Below are 17,549 nucleotides of genomic sequence, written 5' to 3'. Positions count from 1 at the left end.
ACAACTGGTGCTGCGCAGCGCCGATAGCTTATGACTTGGTGGACTGAACACTGTTTTTCCCAGGGTTTTTTTATGCATTCTAGCTACTGTCAGTGACGCAAGAGAACTTAAGTTATTAGGAAAGTATAAGTATAAGTATATAGTATATAAGTATATATACTTTTTTGATCCCGTGAGGGAAATTTGGTCTCTGCATTTAACCCAATCGGTGAATTAGTGAAACACACAGTGAACACACAGTGAGGTGAAGCACACACTAATCCCGGCGCAGTGAGCTGCCTGCTACAATGGCGGCGCTCGGGGAGCAGTGAGGGGTTAGGTGCCTTGCTCAAGGGCACTTCAGCCGCGGCCCACCGGTCGGGCTCGAACCGGCAACCCTCCGGTTACAAGTCCAGAGTGCTAACTAGTGGGCCACGGCTGCCCCTAAGTGCGGTGTAAGTTTAGGCTACATTAATTTGTGCGTAGTGCCAGTGTCATTCATTTATTTTACATGTCTTACAACATATATACATGCATTCACAGTCGAGTGAAATCAGATATAAGCATACAAAGACGCTTAGAACTCACGTTAAGCCGATGGTAGCACACTGAATGCAAATGAGCGATTTGATGCAGGCAAACGTATTGACTGTTACTAACGAAGGTTTTATAGCAATATTATAAATGTGGCGACAGAATAGCCTAGAATTTGGGTAAGCCTTGCGTTTAGTAGCCTAATTGCGGTGATAGCCAAAACTAATGTGAATCACGGACTATCCTACAACCAAAGAAAGTAAAGGTGATTAGTAGGCCTACCTGCGTTAGCCAAATAAAGGACGGGACTGCACCCTTCACAAACCGTAAAATAAAGTTTATTAGTTTTACAGTTGACAGTTCACCATCAGTCCACACAAACAATTCTGATTTCCTTGGACTAGTCATTTCGTCGTAGCCTATTCTGTCTGTTTGTAAAGCGAAAGTTTTGGTCAATTTCTGTAAAGAAACAGTGCTACCTATAGGCCTGGGGTATGAAGTAACGTGTTGAGTCGTGTTGAGATGGATCCGTTTGGACGCAAATATTCTTGATACGGTTCCAGGGAAGACGGAGGAAAAAAAGATCGGTTTGGTACGTGTGGACTAGGCCTCAGTTTTAGGGTGACCCTACTTTCCAAACGCAATGGGGGGGGGGGCAGTTTGATTCCCAGTAGCCATCATTGTGCTATTGACCAAGGCACTTAACCTCAAGTTGCTCCAGGGACACTGGTCAATGCAACTGGTATCTATAAGTTGCTTTGGATAAAATATATAAATGCATAAACATAAACAAATCTAAACAACAGCACTGCCCCCCCCTTTTTCATAGACAACCCAATAGATCATTTAATGACGCTGACTGCCGAACTGGAAACGTCCCGGGTTCCCAAGAAATGTCCCCAGTTTTCCTCTCAGAAATCTGGTTACCTTAACTGAGTTATACCCCAGGTGTGTGTGTGTGTGTGTGTGTGTGGGGGGGGGGGGGCAGTCGTTCTGTCAGGACAGCTGCTGACTCCTGGCCGAGTCTGCTGACCTGTGTGGTCGCACGCCAAGCCTGCAGATATCTGTAAAGCCAATCATGCCATCAGATCATCTTCATCTCTCTGATCCAAGATCCAGCATGTTGTAAGGCCATTACTCGCACACAAACACGCCGTATCCAAGCGCGTCCGCATCAGAGGTGGTTACTATGATCACTGCCCGCGTGGAGAGGGAGCTTGGGAAATTGTGTCATTATTATGGTAGCAACTCCTTGACAACTGATGTTTGCATTGCACTGCTGGAATCGGTGAACGGCCACTTAAGCTGTTGAAATGATGAGTGCCGCTCACGACTGCTTCCAATGTAAAGAAAGGCACACTCATACACATACACACAAACACACAGATTCATAGACACACACACACACATACACACAAACACACACAGATTCATAGACGCACACACACACACACACACACACACAAACACACACAGATTCATAGACGCACACACACACACACACACAAATTCATAGACGCACACACACACACACACACACACACACACACACGGATACACACAAAACACACACACACACACACACACGGATACACACAAAACACACACACACACACACACACACACACACACACGGATACACACAAAACACACGGATACACACACACACACAAACAGACACACTCCTCCCCTTTTCCTCCCCAGAGGGCTTAGTGTAAATAGCGAATGGTGGAGGTTTCCTAGGACATCTGATAGCAATCACATACAAGCATAAATCTACACAGGAAGTATCCATCAATGTGCTTCCTCACTGTCACAGACTTCAACATCAATACAGGCCATCCACTATTTACAGAGCAGCGCGAAAGCATAAAGACAATAGTTAGCATGGTGTGTGCGTCTGTGTGTGTGAGATGGCGTGTGTAAAGGATGTTCCTGTGTTTGCATGTGTGTGTGTGTGTGTTTATGCGTGTGTATCAGTATTTCAGTGTGTCTGTGTTTGAAAGAGTGAAATTACTTGTCCTTGTATAACTAAGTAAATGTGCATGTTTGTCTGTACACGCCAATTATGTGTGTGTGTGTGCGTGTGTGTCAGTTCAGTGTATCTGTGATTAAGAGAGGGAAACTGCATGTCTTTGCATGACTAAGTAAATGTGTGTGTGTGTCTCTGTGTGAGTGTGTCAGCCCGTGCCCTAGTCACTCTGTGTGTGTGTGTGTGTGTGTGTGTGTGTGTGTTTGTGTCTTCCTTGAGTTCCATTTATACTGGTGAGCTCGGGTGCAGGCAGAGGGGAAATGAGTGGTGGAGTAATCTGCACTCTGGGCCTCCTGTGCTCAGCAGCGCTCAGGGAAGCACCTGCCTCTGTCAGTAGCACACACACACACGCACGCACACACATACACACACACAGCACTCCACACAGCAGCACACTACAGCGTACCGCCAGACACACACACCGCACAGCACAATCAACCCACGGAGCCTATTGTTAAAGACACATCAGGAGTAAATATACACACACACACACACACACACAAATGCATTGTCAGACATAGACAGAGTTGATGATGAACATATGCACGCACGCACACACACACACACACACACACACACACACACACACACACAAGGGTAGACTCCAAGCTCCACTCTCACATCCTGGCTCTTGGGATCTTCCACAGGAAACGCATCACAGGGCACACGTGCTCTGGAGTGAGCTCCTCCTCAGGATTGTCATTCATGCTTCCTGATACTCAGGCACGTCTACAGGCCTAGACATCCTGCATGTGGACCTAAAATAGCAGGGCAACAGCTAAGCTACCTACCAGGCCTTTCAGATATACCACTGTGTGTGCGGCGTAATGTTCATATACAGTATACCCAGATGGACGGATGGAGGGTGGACAGGCAGACAGAGATATGCTATTATGCTATAGCTTCATATGCATCATGAATAGAGCTCTTTAGAAGGGAAGAGATATGCTATAGCTTCAGCTTCATATGCATCATGAATAGAGCTCTTTAGAAGGGAAGAGATATGCTATAGCTTCAGCTTCATATGCATCATGAACAGAGCTCTTTAGAAGGGAAGAGATATGCTATAGCTTCAGCTTCATATGCATCATGAACAGAGCTCTTTAGAAGGGAAGAGATATGCTATAGCTTCAGCTTCATATGCATCATGAACAGAGCTCTTTAGAAGGGAAGAGATATGCTATAGCTTCAACAGCACTCACTACAGCACTCAAAAAATACTCCATAGAAATGCATGGGGCTAGTTTGTCACGCCAATATGGCCGTTGTCTACACATATCCCACCCCTTCCTCGGCAAAACGTCGACATGTGAATACATTGAGCCAATCATGTGGTGTGATGTGAATACATTGAGCCAATCATATGGTGTGTTGTGAAGACATCGTGCCAATCATGTGTTGTGATCTCACCGCTGGAGCAAGATTGGTGTCTTGAAGCCTTGCACACGCGCATTTCTGCCGAAATGGATGCCCTACAAGTGCCCAAAAAGCGTTGTCAAATGGCCGCCGAGTGGAGGGACTTGCCTAAAAGGACTTTGCTTCAGCTTCATATGCATCATGAATAGAGCTCTTTAGAAGGGAAGCACTGAAGTCCAAAGTGCTTTGGTAAGTGTCCCTCCCGTCATGGCATGTTTGTGTTTGGTTTAGTTTCTGCAGCGCTGGGTCTTTTATTTCACACCCTCAGCATTTAACTAATCTGTCTGTGAAAAGCCAAACTCTTCTGAGCACCCCCCGACACACACACACACACACACCCGGCTACACCCAGGGCTCCTCAAGTCTCCACTCCTACCGAGCCTAGGGCCGGGCAGGAAATCACTATGGCAACCTGATGAGCCCCTACTATGTCCTCTGGGCTGCAAGTGTGTGTGTGTGTGTGTGTGTGTGTGAGTGTGAGAGAGAGAGAGAGAGAGAGAGAGAGAGAGAAAGGGATGTGTGCAGAGACGGAGCGGCAATTTAAGCGTACCTGCCGAAGCTCCACAAGTTATTTGTTTGCGCGGCGCAGAATGTCGCAGTCGGAGCTATGTGTGGAATGTGAGCCTGAAAGTCGGCGGATTGGAGAGCCCCGAGTTCTATTTAAGGAAATGGCTGGGCTCTGGATCCACAGAGACCCCCTTCCTGATTTGTGGAAGAATGATAATTATTTTCCTCTCTGGAAGAAATCTTTATTTCCGTACCTGCTGGGAACGAGGGAATGAGACCGAGGGAGAAAGAGAGGGAGCGAGGGACACAGAGAGCAGATTCCTTGTCTAAAGAGGTTATACCACTGCAGTTAAGGGGGTAAAAAACACCAGAGAAAAGAGACTCATTCACGGTGAGCTGAACTCACTCTCCAAATGGATCGTTTCCTCACAGCCACGTGCACAACTGACATGGCAAAGTTTTTATTTATTTATTTATTTTATGAAGTTTTGCCATAGGTGTTATACAAATAATTACAAAAACCCACAAACCTTAACTGACATGGCCGTAAAGTTAAAACACAAAGTCTACACACAAAGTGAGTGAAATGCTCTCAACATTACATCCTAGTGTGTTTAAATAAAAACATTTCTGACAGCCATGATGGAGACAGCATGTGTCTATAGACTTGAAACAAACATCCAGCATGGAGAAAGGTAAAGATAATGTACACGCAGGTCTACAACTGAGTCTACTTGGGTATGAAGTACACAGACGTTCAGGGAGATGGAGTACATGAGCATTGCAGGTAGCATGGAGTGGATTTTTGTGTCACAGGCACACACACCACAGACACACCACACACACACACCCACCACACACAGAGGCTGGGTGAGCGTGCACAGAGGCTGGGTGAGCGTGCACAGAGGCTGGGTGAGGCTGGGTGAGCGTGCACAGAGGCTGGGTGAGCGTGCACAGAGGCTGGGTGAGCGTGCACAGAGGCTGGGTGAGCGTGCACAGAGGCTGGGTGAGGCTGGGTGAGCGTGCACAGAGGCTGGGTGAGCGTGCACAGAGAGGCTGGGTGAGGCTGGGTCAGCGTGCACAGAGGCTGGGTGAGCGTGCACAGAGGCTGGGTGAGCGTGCACAGAGGCTGGGTGAGCGTGCACAGAGGCTGGGTGAGCGTGCATGGCAGGGTTGCGTGGCGTGCATGGCAGGGTTGCGTGGCGTGCATGGCAGGGTTGCGTGGCGTGGATGGCAGGGTTGCGTGGCGTGGATGGCAGGGTTGCGTGGCGTGGATGGCAGGGTTGCGTGGCGTGCATGGCAGGGTTGCGTGGCGTGCATGGCAGAGTGTCACAGCTCCGAGGCACACGCTGCTGAGCATGCAGAGGCAGCTCCTGCCCCCCCCCCCCCCCCCCCCCCAACACACACACACACACACACACACACACACAGCAGCCAGCAGAACAGGTTCCACTGTGTGCAGTGTGTGAGAGGGAGAGAGAGGTGCAGGTCAGCACAGGAATATGTGTGTGTGTGTGTGTGTGTGTGTGTGTGTGTGTGTGTGTCTGGGAGTGTGGGAGTGGGGAAAAAAGTCAATTTTTCTGGGTATGGTTCAGGAACACTTACTGCTTACTGTCCCTCCACTGGAAGGATGTGTGTGTGTGTGTGTGTGTGTCTGTGTGTGTGTGTGTGTGTGTGTGTGAGAGTGTGGTGTGTGTGTGAGTGTGTGTGTGTGTGTGTGTGAGTGTGTGTGTGTGTGTGTGTGTGTGTGGTGTGTATGTGTGTGGTGGGTGTGTGTGTGTGGTGTGTCTGTGGTGTGTATGTGTGTGTGTGTGTGTGTGTGAGTGTGTGTGTGTGTGTGTGAGTGTGTGAGTGTGTGTGTGTGTGTGTGAGTGTGTGTGAGTGTGTGTGTGTGTGTGAGTGTGTGTGTGTGTGTGTGTGTGTGTGTGTGTGTGTGTGTGGTGTGTTTTTCCTTCTGGCTCCCTGAACTCTATTTTTATCACAACAATGGGCTTTGGGGGCCGTTTTGGGAATGGAGGAGAAAGAGAAGACGACGTCGCCGACGAGGACGAAGAAGAAGCCCCCCCCCCCCTCCTCCTCCTCCTTCCCAGATGTCACACTCAGGCCGTGACCAGATGCCAGAGGGGACGCCACGCTGCGTCAGAGGAAGTGGACGTATGGAGTCACATGACGGCCATTCAGTGGGTCAAGTGGGCCTCTCACTGCACACGGAGCATTGCTCACACAATGCAGAAGCAAGCTCTTGTCCTGGACACTGCAGAAGCAAGCTCTTCTCCTGGACAATGCAGAAGCAGGCTCTTGTCCTGGACACTGCACTGCTGCTGATGCGGTGTCTTAATCTGACTGACGGTCATTCATTCTTTCAGGGCCCATTCAAAACTGCACATCCCTGCAGGGCGCAATTAGGGACGACGGCCAGAAGTGCAACATAAGCATGCCATAAATGCTGACCTATGTGAGCGTCAACACAACAGCGCTCGTCTGTTAGAAAGAGTCAATCCTAATAAGCTCACTGTGACATCTCAACACACACATACACACACACACTGTGACATTTCAATAGATGATTGAGATTGAACTGCCTTTTGTGTATAGTCCAGTGATTACCCTCACAAGGAGTTTATCCTCGTGGAGGCTCGCTGTGGAACAGCACTGATCTGGCTCTGATCTGGCTCATATTCACCAAAGCTCCACTCCAGACACAGAAGCTATCTGAGCCCCTGTGCTCTTCTGTAGTAGTAGTGCACAGACACACACACACACACACACACACACACACACACCGTGACATTTCCAGTAATAAAGGCCTTGTGTGATTTACAGTAGCCCATGTCCTTCTGAACAGGCAGGCTGGGTAAAGTTCAGCTGCACTTCCTGCTCTTAGTGTGTTTATGTTGATGGTTTGGCGTTTCAGTGCTGTGCCTCAGACTCCAGGGCAAGCCCCGGCATGCTAGTCAGACAGCCTCTCACTCAGCCAGCCAAGCAGCCAGCCAAGCAGCAGTCCATGTTAGGTCAGTCTGAACAGGAGCGGAGAGAGGAGGAGAGGAGAGGAGGAGAGGAGAGGAAAGGAAGAGAACAGGAGAGGGGAGAAGGAGAAGAGAGGAGAGGAGGAGAGGAGAGGAAGACCACTTGACGTAACCAGCTCCTACGCTGCCTAAATCATCTGAGTAAGCTGTGCTGCCACCCCCTGCTCATCACACTGACATCACAGACCACTGACATCACAGACCACTGACATCACAGAGCACTGGCATCACAGAGCACTGGCATCACAGACCACCGACATCAACAGACCACTGACCACTGGCGTCACAGACCACTGACATCACAGACCACTGGCGTCACAGACCACTTGCACCAAGTGTGTGAGAGCGTATGTGTGTGTGTGAGCGTATGTGTGTGTGTGTGTGTGTGAGCGTATGTGTGTGTGTGAGCGTATGTGTGTGTGAGCGTATGTGTGTGTGTTGAAAACCTTCCACATACAGTGTGTCAGAATTTGGAGTTTTTCCTTCTTATTTGATCAGATATGGTGTGATGAAGCGTCATACTGAACTCCGACACGCCTCCTACACGCCTCCGACACGCCTCCTACACGCCTCCTACACGCCTCCTACACGCCTCCGACACGCCTCCTACACGCCTCCGACACGCCTCCTACACGCCTCCGACACGCCTCCTACACGCCTCCGACACGCCTCCTACACGCCTCCGACACGCCTCCTACACGCCTCCTACACGCCTCCGACATCACCAGCGAGTGCTGCGCTAGCACCGCACTTTATCGCACTGACATCACACACCACTGGCGTCGACCATGTAAGCATGTGTGTGTGTGGATGTGTCGAAACTTCTTGCCAGAATTAAACAGAAACAAATGTGTCGAGCTGGGCTAATGAGTGTGTGAGTTTGGTTTTGTGTGTGTGTGTGCGGCGTCTCAGACATCCTGACATCAACAGGTTATCGCTTCTCCCCAGATGACTCCAATGGAATGAGAAGTTGCTCTCTCATCTCATCTCATCTCATCTCCTCTCCTCTCCTCTCCTCTCCTCTCCTCTCCTCTCCTCTCCCCTCCCCTCCCCTCCTCTCCTCTCCTCTCCTCTCCTCTCCTCTCCCCTCTCCTCTCCTCTCCCCTCTCATCTCTCCTCTCCTCTCCTCTCCTCTCCTCTCTCCTCTCCTCTCCTCTCCTCTCATCTTCAGCACTGACAAGCTCTGACTCATCTGCTGAGGTCATGCCGCTTCAGCACTACAGCATGGAGGAGCCGAGGGGGCCGAGGGGGGAGTGTGGAAGAAAGAAAGGAGGAAGGGAGAGAGAGAGAGAGGGAGAGAGAAAGAGGGAGAGAGAGAGGGAGAGAGAGGAGGCCTTAGGAGTCTTCTAAGAAACACCTCCAACACACTGGCATGCCGAGCTCTATTTAACACTACCATCTGAAAAAAGGGAAATATCTCACATAGCCTCTCTCTCTCTCTCTCTCTCTCTCTCTCACATTCCTGTGCAACCCAATGTTTTCTGTCTTTTCCTGTTCTGCAGTGTGTGCAAGTTTAAATCTGGACTCGGCCCAAAGTTCATGCATCTCTGTGTAGAGTGAAACACTAAAGTATGCTCTTATCAGCACATATGCCCGATGGCTAACTCTCAGCTAGGCTAAAGCAGACTGATGGCTAACTCTCAGCTAGGCTAAAGCAGACTGATGGCTAACTCTCAGCTAGGCTAAAGCAGACTGATGGCTAACTCTCAGCTAGGCTAAAGCAGACTGATGGCTAAATCTCAGCTAGGTTAAAGCAGACTGATGACTAACTCTCAGTTCGGATAAAATAAACTAATGGCTAACTCTCAGCCAGGCTATAGCAGACTAATGGCTAACTCAAAGCTAGGCTAAAGCAGACCTCGAGCCATGGAGACACCAATGGCAGAGGACCATACAGAACACAGACCCGTTATTCACTACTATAACTTATAACTACTAAAACTGTGTCAATCACAAAATAATATTGATAACATTCCTATCTGAGTCTGTTCACAGAGAATTCAAATGTGGGCTACAAATAGCTTTCCATGAGAGCAGGCAAATAACACAGTGACCTCAAAAGCACACACAGACAGACACACTGCCCTGACTCCCAGTGAAATGTCAGCTCTCTAAGAGAAGAGGGAGATTACGAGGCTACAGGCTTCCCGAAGAAGACGACCTTTAATCTCTACGGACAAATAGCAGCTTTAAAAGGTCAAACGAGAGGTCAAATGGAGGACTGGCAGGGGATCAGGACTGTAGCAGACACGACACTGGGCCAAATCAGGGCCGGTGGTGGGCCGTGAGCAGTCCAGGGTCTGCTTGCTGCTCTCTAGCAGGACACTGCATGAGTCACTGAGGCTAGCAGGGTGGAGGCGGACATTCTTTCTCACTTTCTCTCTCCCTCTCTTTCTTACTTGCACACACACACTCATTTCTCTCCTGGTGAGGATTTCTGGAGAAGGAGACAGAGAGAGAGTAGTGTTAGCGTTAGCGTTAGGGTTTGATCCAAAGCAGGAGGACCACAGGCTGTTTTGGCCACCTCTCCAGCCCCATTCCTGAGGTTCCGTATGAGCTCACGGAACACGCTGGCCGGAGCCAGAAATAAACTGTTTGCTCATGCGGGGGTGTCGTGAAAAAGAGTCCGACCGACACCCAAAACGAGACACAAGCCCTCTTTCTTCTCACACAGCCCAGGAGTGTGAGGGGTGAGTGTGTGTATGTGTGCTTGTGTTTGTGTGTCTGTGTGTGTTTGTGTCTGTCTGTCTGAATGCAAGCATGTGTGTGTGTGTGTGTGTGTATGTGCATCCGCTTCTATGCATGTGTGTCTGAAAGTGAGTGTGTGTTTCACTGTGTGAGTCCCCCTGTGTGTGTGTGTGTTTGTGTGTGTATGCATGTGTGTGTCAGAGCAGCAGCTGGGAGGAAAGAGATGGGGTTGGACCCATACTCCACACACACACACACACACACACACACACATACACACAGGACAGAAACAGGGACATGGGTGTTGGTTTCTTTGGAGGGTGTGTCTGCGCACAGGGCAGGCCGCTAGCCGGAATACGAGCTATGTCATCGCGCCATGTGGTTTCATTTAGCCAGACGAGGGATCTCAGTCAGCACAGGTGGGGTGCCACACGGCTGATAGCCAGCACACAGCGTCTACAAACTCCAAACCCAATCGAGCTGAGAGAATGAGTGCTTCTTCTCCTGCATGACAAACTCAATACTACTTCAGAATACAGTCTGACACGTTACTAAGCAACACTATTCAACTAATGGCCTCCTTACACCAAACAAATTTGACAAGATTTGGGAAAGATGGGGTGCATTAGTTAAAAGACTACAATCTTTCAAGAATCTTTCCCAAATCTTGTCGAAGTTGTTTGGTGTAAGAAGGCCACAGTTCAACTGAAGTGTGCCAGATTGTTAAAGTATGGTACTGTACCTCATACCACACTAACACACAGGAAATGAGAGCATACGTTCACACTCCCACTGTGGCACTCAGACAGATACTGAGTTGCATGCCATACCCAGCATGCTCATGGGATCTGCAATATAGTCTACACTACAGTAAATCCATATATTAGTGCTGTAGCCATCACATCTGGACAGACACTGTGATCATTTAGCATCTTTTCTGTTCATCTTTTTATTCATGATGCAGGAGTGTCTTCTGGAAATGGAACCTGTGACCTGGCTTGAAAACAGAGGTCATTATCACTGACTGATATCTCTACACTTTTGCACAATGAAATGTGCTTGTTTGTGTGTGTGCATGTTTTTTTATGTGTGCATTTTATGAAAACATGATCAGGAGGTAGTAAGATATTGTGCTGCTCAAATATAGAGATTTGGAACAGGTGCATACCAACTAGTAGTTAAAGAATCTGTTCCTGCTCTTGAATCTGTATTTATAGATAAAAGTGGCTCCTTTTTGTTCAGACTTTTTGTCTTGTGTGTGTGGTGGAGTGGTGTGTCTGGAGGCAGTAGCAGTAGAGAGGGAGTGGTGCTCAGAGGTGTAGATGTTTCACATGGCAGTGTGTGTGTGTGTGTGTGTGGGGGGGGGGGGTATGCGGGCCACAGAAAACAGCTCAGGGGCGAAGCAGAGTCTGCTACAGCAGCACCACAGCACAGCATAGCACAGCAGTCTCTGCTTCTGCATGAGCAGGCTTGCAATACACACGCGCACACACACACACACACACACACACACACACACACACACACACACACCACACACCCACACCCCAATGAAGACAGTCATTCATAACAACACTGGCCCCCTGTGCGGGTAGTGCCTAACCACCCCCACCACCCATACACACACACACACACACACACACACACACACACACACACGCACACACACACAGGCCTCAATGGGAGCGAAGGGGCAAAGAGTGGGGGTGGAGTTGGAGACTAGATGCCCTTCAAGACAGGGATAGCTCTCAATACAATACATATTTTTTAAAGTCTCGCATGTCAACTTTGGGTGGTGGTGTGTGTATGTGTGTGTGTGTGTGTGTGTGTGTGTATGTATGTAGTAATTTAAAGGGAAAATAAATACATTTCAGTGCTGCTCTATTATGCAAAAATCACAATCACAACTATTTTGGTCAATATTGAGATCACAATTAATTAACACGATTGGAAACACCATCAATTTCCTAAACTTTCAAAAAATAAACTCAAAACATTTTGGTGCACAGTATTTAAGACTCAAGACAAAACTAGAGAAATCATTGCAGAACTGAGAATACAGAAAAATAATTGTTTTATCTTGATTTCACAACCATTAGAAGTCACCATTGAAATTTGATTTCAGTATATGATAGTATAAAGGCGTAGAACATGCCACTGGACTTCAGATTATGATGTAAAACCTAACTAGTCCATTTCAAATAAACAGCTACACAATAACTGTCAAACGAATGTATTGAAACTTTATACATTGTACAATGTATTAAAACTTTAAAACAAATTTCATTTTGAAGGACAACAGACCATAAACCCGATGGGGAGTTAATACAGGACTTCAGTTAGGAAAAAAAAAAAAAAAAACTCTTGAATCAGCAGATTCTAAATATATCCAACGTTTAAAAAAACAAACAGAATCCGTAAATCAAATATCCTAAGAGGGAGCTTTATGACGTTTACTCAAAGAAACAGAACGTGTTGCATCACGAGGACCATGGAACAACCCAGATTGGGGCTCAGTCAGAAACAGAGTTGGCTCTGATCTGGCCCCAATGACAGACCAGAGGTGCCTTTGAATTCAGCAAACAGACACGGTTGCCTGTTCTTTAAACTTTCAAATTTGAAAGGTTTTTTTATGTAAACATTCTAAATAGTCTGATTCAGCCTAGCCTTTAGTTCAACAAAAAACTAACTCTTCGGACCGTTTGTGTGTGTCTTGTGTCTTTGGAAACTATCACAGTGAACTTAAGGCAAACGGCAAAAACGGTTTGAAAACATTCTAGAACGTTTGCCTTTGTTTGCTATTTTGAACGCTCCACGGGGCTTGATCTGGGCCACACCAGGGCTAGAATGGTGCCAGAGCCTGCTCCACTCCAGGAGGCCGGCCTTCTCTAGACGGGGGGAAATAAGTAGGTCATTGTGGATTCCTTTCATTGGTACAGTCCTTTCCAAATACTTCCAAACAGTCCTTCCACTCAACTTCCAGCTGCAAGTTAACTCTTCTCTACACCCAGGGCGTAATACAAATCATGTGCATTTCTGCTTAGTCAACACCACAACCACTTCCTTTGACGGATCCCATTTAAACATACAACTCCCTTTTAAAACACTATGATATGCTTCACTGAGTCGCTATTTGTGACTTGATTACTCTGCATGGAAGTAGACCTACATGATATTCTAGTCCCCAGTGCCAGCCTCACTGCATGAGTGTGTGTTACAATAGTGTGGAACACTAGATTTCCAGAGATGGTGTTGATGGGGAATGGGTGCACACACACACAAACCAGTCATGACTGAGTGTTACTGTGCACATGAACTGCCGACACTGGAGGTTGGCACACACACACACATACACACATGCTCGCACACACACACCCACACGCACACACATGCTCGCACACTCACACCCACACGCACACACACACATGCTCACACACACACACTCACACACACACTATGTGATGAGTCACTGGGGCTGGTCAGGTCACTCTGATAGACCTAGCCTGAGGAGAATACCAGCCACACACACGCACACACACACCACATACGCACACATACTGTACACACCACATATACTGTATCCGCCAATACACATACATATAGACAAATACACACAATAATTTGTGTTTAGAAACACAGGCAAGAAGGAGAAATAATACAACACACACACACACACACACACGTGCACACACCCACACACCACATATGCACACATACACACCACGTATACATCCGCCAATACACATAGACAAATACACACAATACTTTTTGTGTTTAGAGACACAGGCAAGAAGGAGAAATAATACAACACAGACACACAGACACACACACACACACACACAGCAGTTGCTCCTCATCAGTGTGCTTCACAAGGTGCACCTTTCTTCACAGGCAGGCCAACTCAGTTGCTATCGTCCATCCTGGTGCTTCTAGGTGTGGGTGTGCTAGGTGTGCTGTGAAAAGCCTCATATGCCAGCCTTTCATGTCTCCGTCCACAGACTGAGGAATAACAGTGGTTGCACTGCATAGTAATAAAGCACTTCTACTGAGAGCGTGACTCGGCTCAACATCCTGGAAGCCATGATGAGCCCACATGTTGCTAGTTCATCTGTTTGTGTGTGTTTTGTGTGTGTGTGTGTGTGTGTGTGTGTGTGTGTGTGTGTGTATGTCTGCATGTGTGTACCTGTATGCCTGTGTGTGTGTGTGTGTATGCCTGTGTGTGTGTGTGTGTGTGTGTGTGTGTGTGTGTGTGTGTATGCCTGTGCGTGTGTGTGTGTGTGTGTGTGTGTGTGTGTGTGTGTGTATGCCTGTGCGTGTGTGTGTGTGTGTTTGTGTGTGTGTGTGTTCATACATGCATTAACAATGCGAGGCAGCAGACTGTGTTGAATGTGTACGAGGGAAATGTGTCCAAAGGTCACCAAAGCAACCAGCCGATTGCCAGTCTGTCATTTTGACACCCGCACATGCTCCTCTCTCTCTCTCTCTCTCTCTCTCTCTCTCTCTCTCCCTCTTTCCCCCTCTCTCTTCATGAGCCGATTTGGTTACCAAGGTATTTGTTTCCATGGCCACACACCCTCTTCACGCAACAAACTGGACCACAGAAGCCTCTTCACAAATATAGCCCCAACGCCGCCACGGTCAGATTTAACCTCACTCATGTCCTTCCCAGTGAGTGGAAGCCAGAGAACTGACCTCACAACAGCACCACGCCACTCACCACACCACTTTTAACCCCTTACCGTCTATGGAAGAGCAATAAGACCGCACAAGCCTCTAAGGCCGGGAGTGCCACCATTTTTACCCAGAGCCTCTGCTGTTTCTCCCTGGAACTACTCAATAAAACTTAACATGACAAAGATGGGCTATAAAGTCATTTTTTGTTCCACTGACCTGGATTGTTGGCTTCTCCTTCTAGAACGTGCAGCTCAGTGCATTCCGCCAGCGAGTGTTCTAGACAGAGCTGCAGGAAGCGGGCTTGGGTTCTGCTGACCCGCTTGAGAAGGGAGAGCAGAGCCACGGTCTGCTCGCACTCGTTCCACCCCTTGAACCAGCCGGCCAGGACTCCCACCTGGTCGCGAAACATCATGGTCCGTGGGACGGACGCCAGACGAGACGAAACGGGGCGGACACTAGGACCGGGGCTCTTGGGCTTGGGTTCAGAACAGGTCAGCAACGGATCCCCCTGGCTCTGGGCTCCTTAGATGATTATAACACTGCTCTCTGCGGGCGGCCTCAGGCCTGCGGTTCCGTCGGCAGCGGGAGAACGTGTCCCGGTTCCAGACCTTTCTTCTGTCGGCCTCTTCCTTCCTGGGCCCGCAGTGCTTGGTGCATGAGGGTTAGCGCTTTGTTATTCAGAGCTTGGCTGTTGTGTCATCCCTGCGTAGTGATGCCTTGCTTGACGTGGAGCTGAACATGAGGAGGATGGGAAGGTATAGGGGCCTCCAGGGGAGCCCCTCTGAACCTCCTTTAGGCACTGGGGGCCGCGGTTGGCGGGACAGTGAGCCGCACTACTCCACAGCTTCTCACTTCAGCTCCACTCCTGATGGCACTCTCCACTGAGAAGCACCCAAGACCTGCGCATGAGTAGAAGCACTTTGAGTCACAAATCTGTTCACATTGAAGGAATTTCACATCATGTCACAGTATTAAGTGAGCGTGATGAGGAATCATGACGTTGAGAAAAAGCCTCACACACACACCCTCATCTACACAGCCTATGCTACATACGCACGCACACATATCCTACACACCGCCACGCATTTGAATTAGACCACTGTGATAACATTACTAGGACGCAAGCTACGTCTTCTCTGTCTTCCGTGGAGCTTTGAGAATGCGGCGCTGCCCTGTTGCTTCAGCCAATAGCTACGACTACCTGCAGACTTCCCTTCGCTATGCGAAAGTGAGTAAATAATTAAAAGGACACATTTCCTCACTGGCGGCTACCTCACCATCCGCAGTGAAAGCGTTACACTACACTCCGTTCATTCATGCCTTTACGTTTGAATTCATTTCACTTTCATGTCTTCACGCAGGCCCACCGACACCACAGACAAAAATAAAACGTAGGCTACTTCACAGTCCCAATTTTACACACTGCAGACGGTATCCAATTTGACGCATGATTCGGACTATTCCTAAAACAAGACATAGCCAAACGGTTGCCATAAGCGTTGTTCATATTTCATGCACTAACTTAGCACGAACAACTCCGTACTGTCCAACGATATTCAGCTTTGAAAGCTATTAAGCTACGGTATCAATGCGTCGTCGCATAAATAATTCATTTCAGAACAATTTTAGACTTCACCTCTAATTGACAGCATCAATTCAGACTTCCAAAACTGAACGTCCATTCCAGGAGAAAAATGTATTGGTTAACCATCTCACAGCCTACTGAAAAACGTCGACACTTATTTAAAATGATAGCTGCGTTTTTTGTTTGTACAGCATTCGACCACTAAGCAAACCCTCCACAAAATATTTGAAAATCACTCTGTCTCAAGCGTAGGCTACCAAAGTCATGCCATAGTGTAGGTATGCAACCTAAAAATCCGACTGCAGCTATTCCGTATAGGTTACAGCCTAGTTTCCACAACTCTTCAGAAGACCGGGTTAACAATTTCCCCGCTCATCTGGATCTCTGTCTACCTTCTCAATGGCCATCGTAACCACATCTAATATTCATATATCACCACGAAAGCCAGCACTAAATCACCTAAATGAATTATTGCTACGATCTCCAACTCGAAAGAATACTCTAAACATAATTTACAAACATTACCCTAATTTAAATCAAGTAGGACATAAGATTTAGCGGGGGAATCGTCTGGACAATAGAAGCAAAAATATCTCAAAGCTCCCAGAGACAGTTCAAAAATGGTAACAAGTTACTCACTTCAAGGCACAGTTGCATCGGTGGTGCTGGTCGCTGGACGGGCGCAACAATTTCAAAATTTGGGGGAGCGGTGCCCCTTCACTCTGGGTCAGTGTGTTTTGCCATCTTGACTAACTTTTCTCCCTACAGTTGCTCTTGTTCAACCAGAGAGTCTCAGCATAGCTTCCCACATGCTAATAATTAACACGAAGCATTACGTCAGGGGCTTGGCAGCACAAGGAAGCACAAAAATAGAGAATGGAGCTAGGGACAGATCGCATTGCCTATCCTACGGAGCCGACTGACAGGGATTAGAGTTTTTAGAAGAAAAAAAAAACTAAAAGGTTTCCATAGCAAACTGAACAATACCAAAACAAGCCTGAAGTTATGTTGGTTATAAATGCGCACAAGAGGAGGGGCGAGGAAGTTTGGCATTTCAACTCCAATGGACCGACCTACAGCAAATGCACGTTCACTTATTAATATAATC

The 17,549-nt window shown here is 47.9% G+C and overlaps 1 protein-coding gene across 4 annotated transcripts in view; it reads right to left on the bottom strand.

Annotated features, from left to right (window-relative positions):
* The window catches only part of samd4a (sterile alpha motif domain containing 4A), a 75,117-nt gene extending 57,679 nt beyond the window's left edge, over positions 1–17,438 (bottom strand). Inside the window, exons 1-2 of one of the 4 annotated variants that reach the window (XR_006030907.1) lie at positions 17,081–17,438; positions 15,073–15,755 (exon numbers count right to left, since the gene is read on the bottom strand). Coding sequence is in view for 2 of the 4 variants with exons in the window: in XM_042087143.1 (XP_041943077.1) it covers positions 15,073–15,268 (196 nt within the window). In the remaining 2 variants the exon portion in view is untranslated. The remainder of the gene's footprint in view (positions 1–15,072; positions 15,756–17,080) is intronic. The other 3 variants (XR_006030906.1, XM_042087143.1, XM_042087160.1) reach the window with 3 other exon arrangements.
* Positions 17,439–17,549: the final 111 nt, after the last annotated feature.

This window comes from Alosa sapidissima, chromosome 1 (genome assembly GCF_018492685.1).
Source record: "Alosa sapidissima isolate fAloSap1 chromosome 1, fAloSap1.pri, whole genome shotgun sequence".
Classification (NCBI taxonomy): Eukaryota; Metazoa; Chordata; class Actinopteri; order Clupeiformes; family Clupeidae; genus Alosa; species Alosa sapidissima.
The sequence above is the reverse complement of the archived record's forward strand: the minus strand, read 5'-3'. Positions and strand labels throughout refer to the sequence as shown.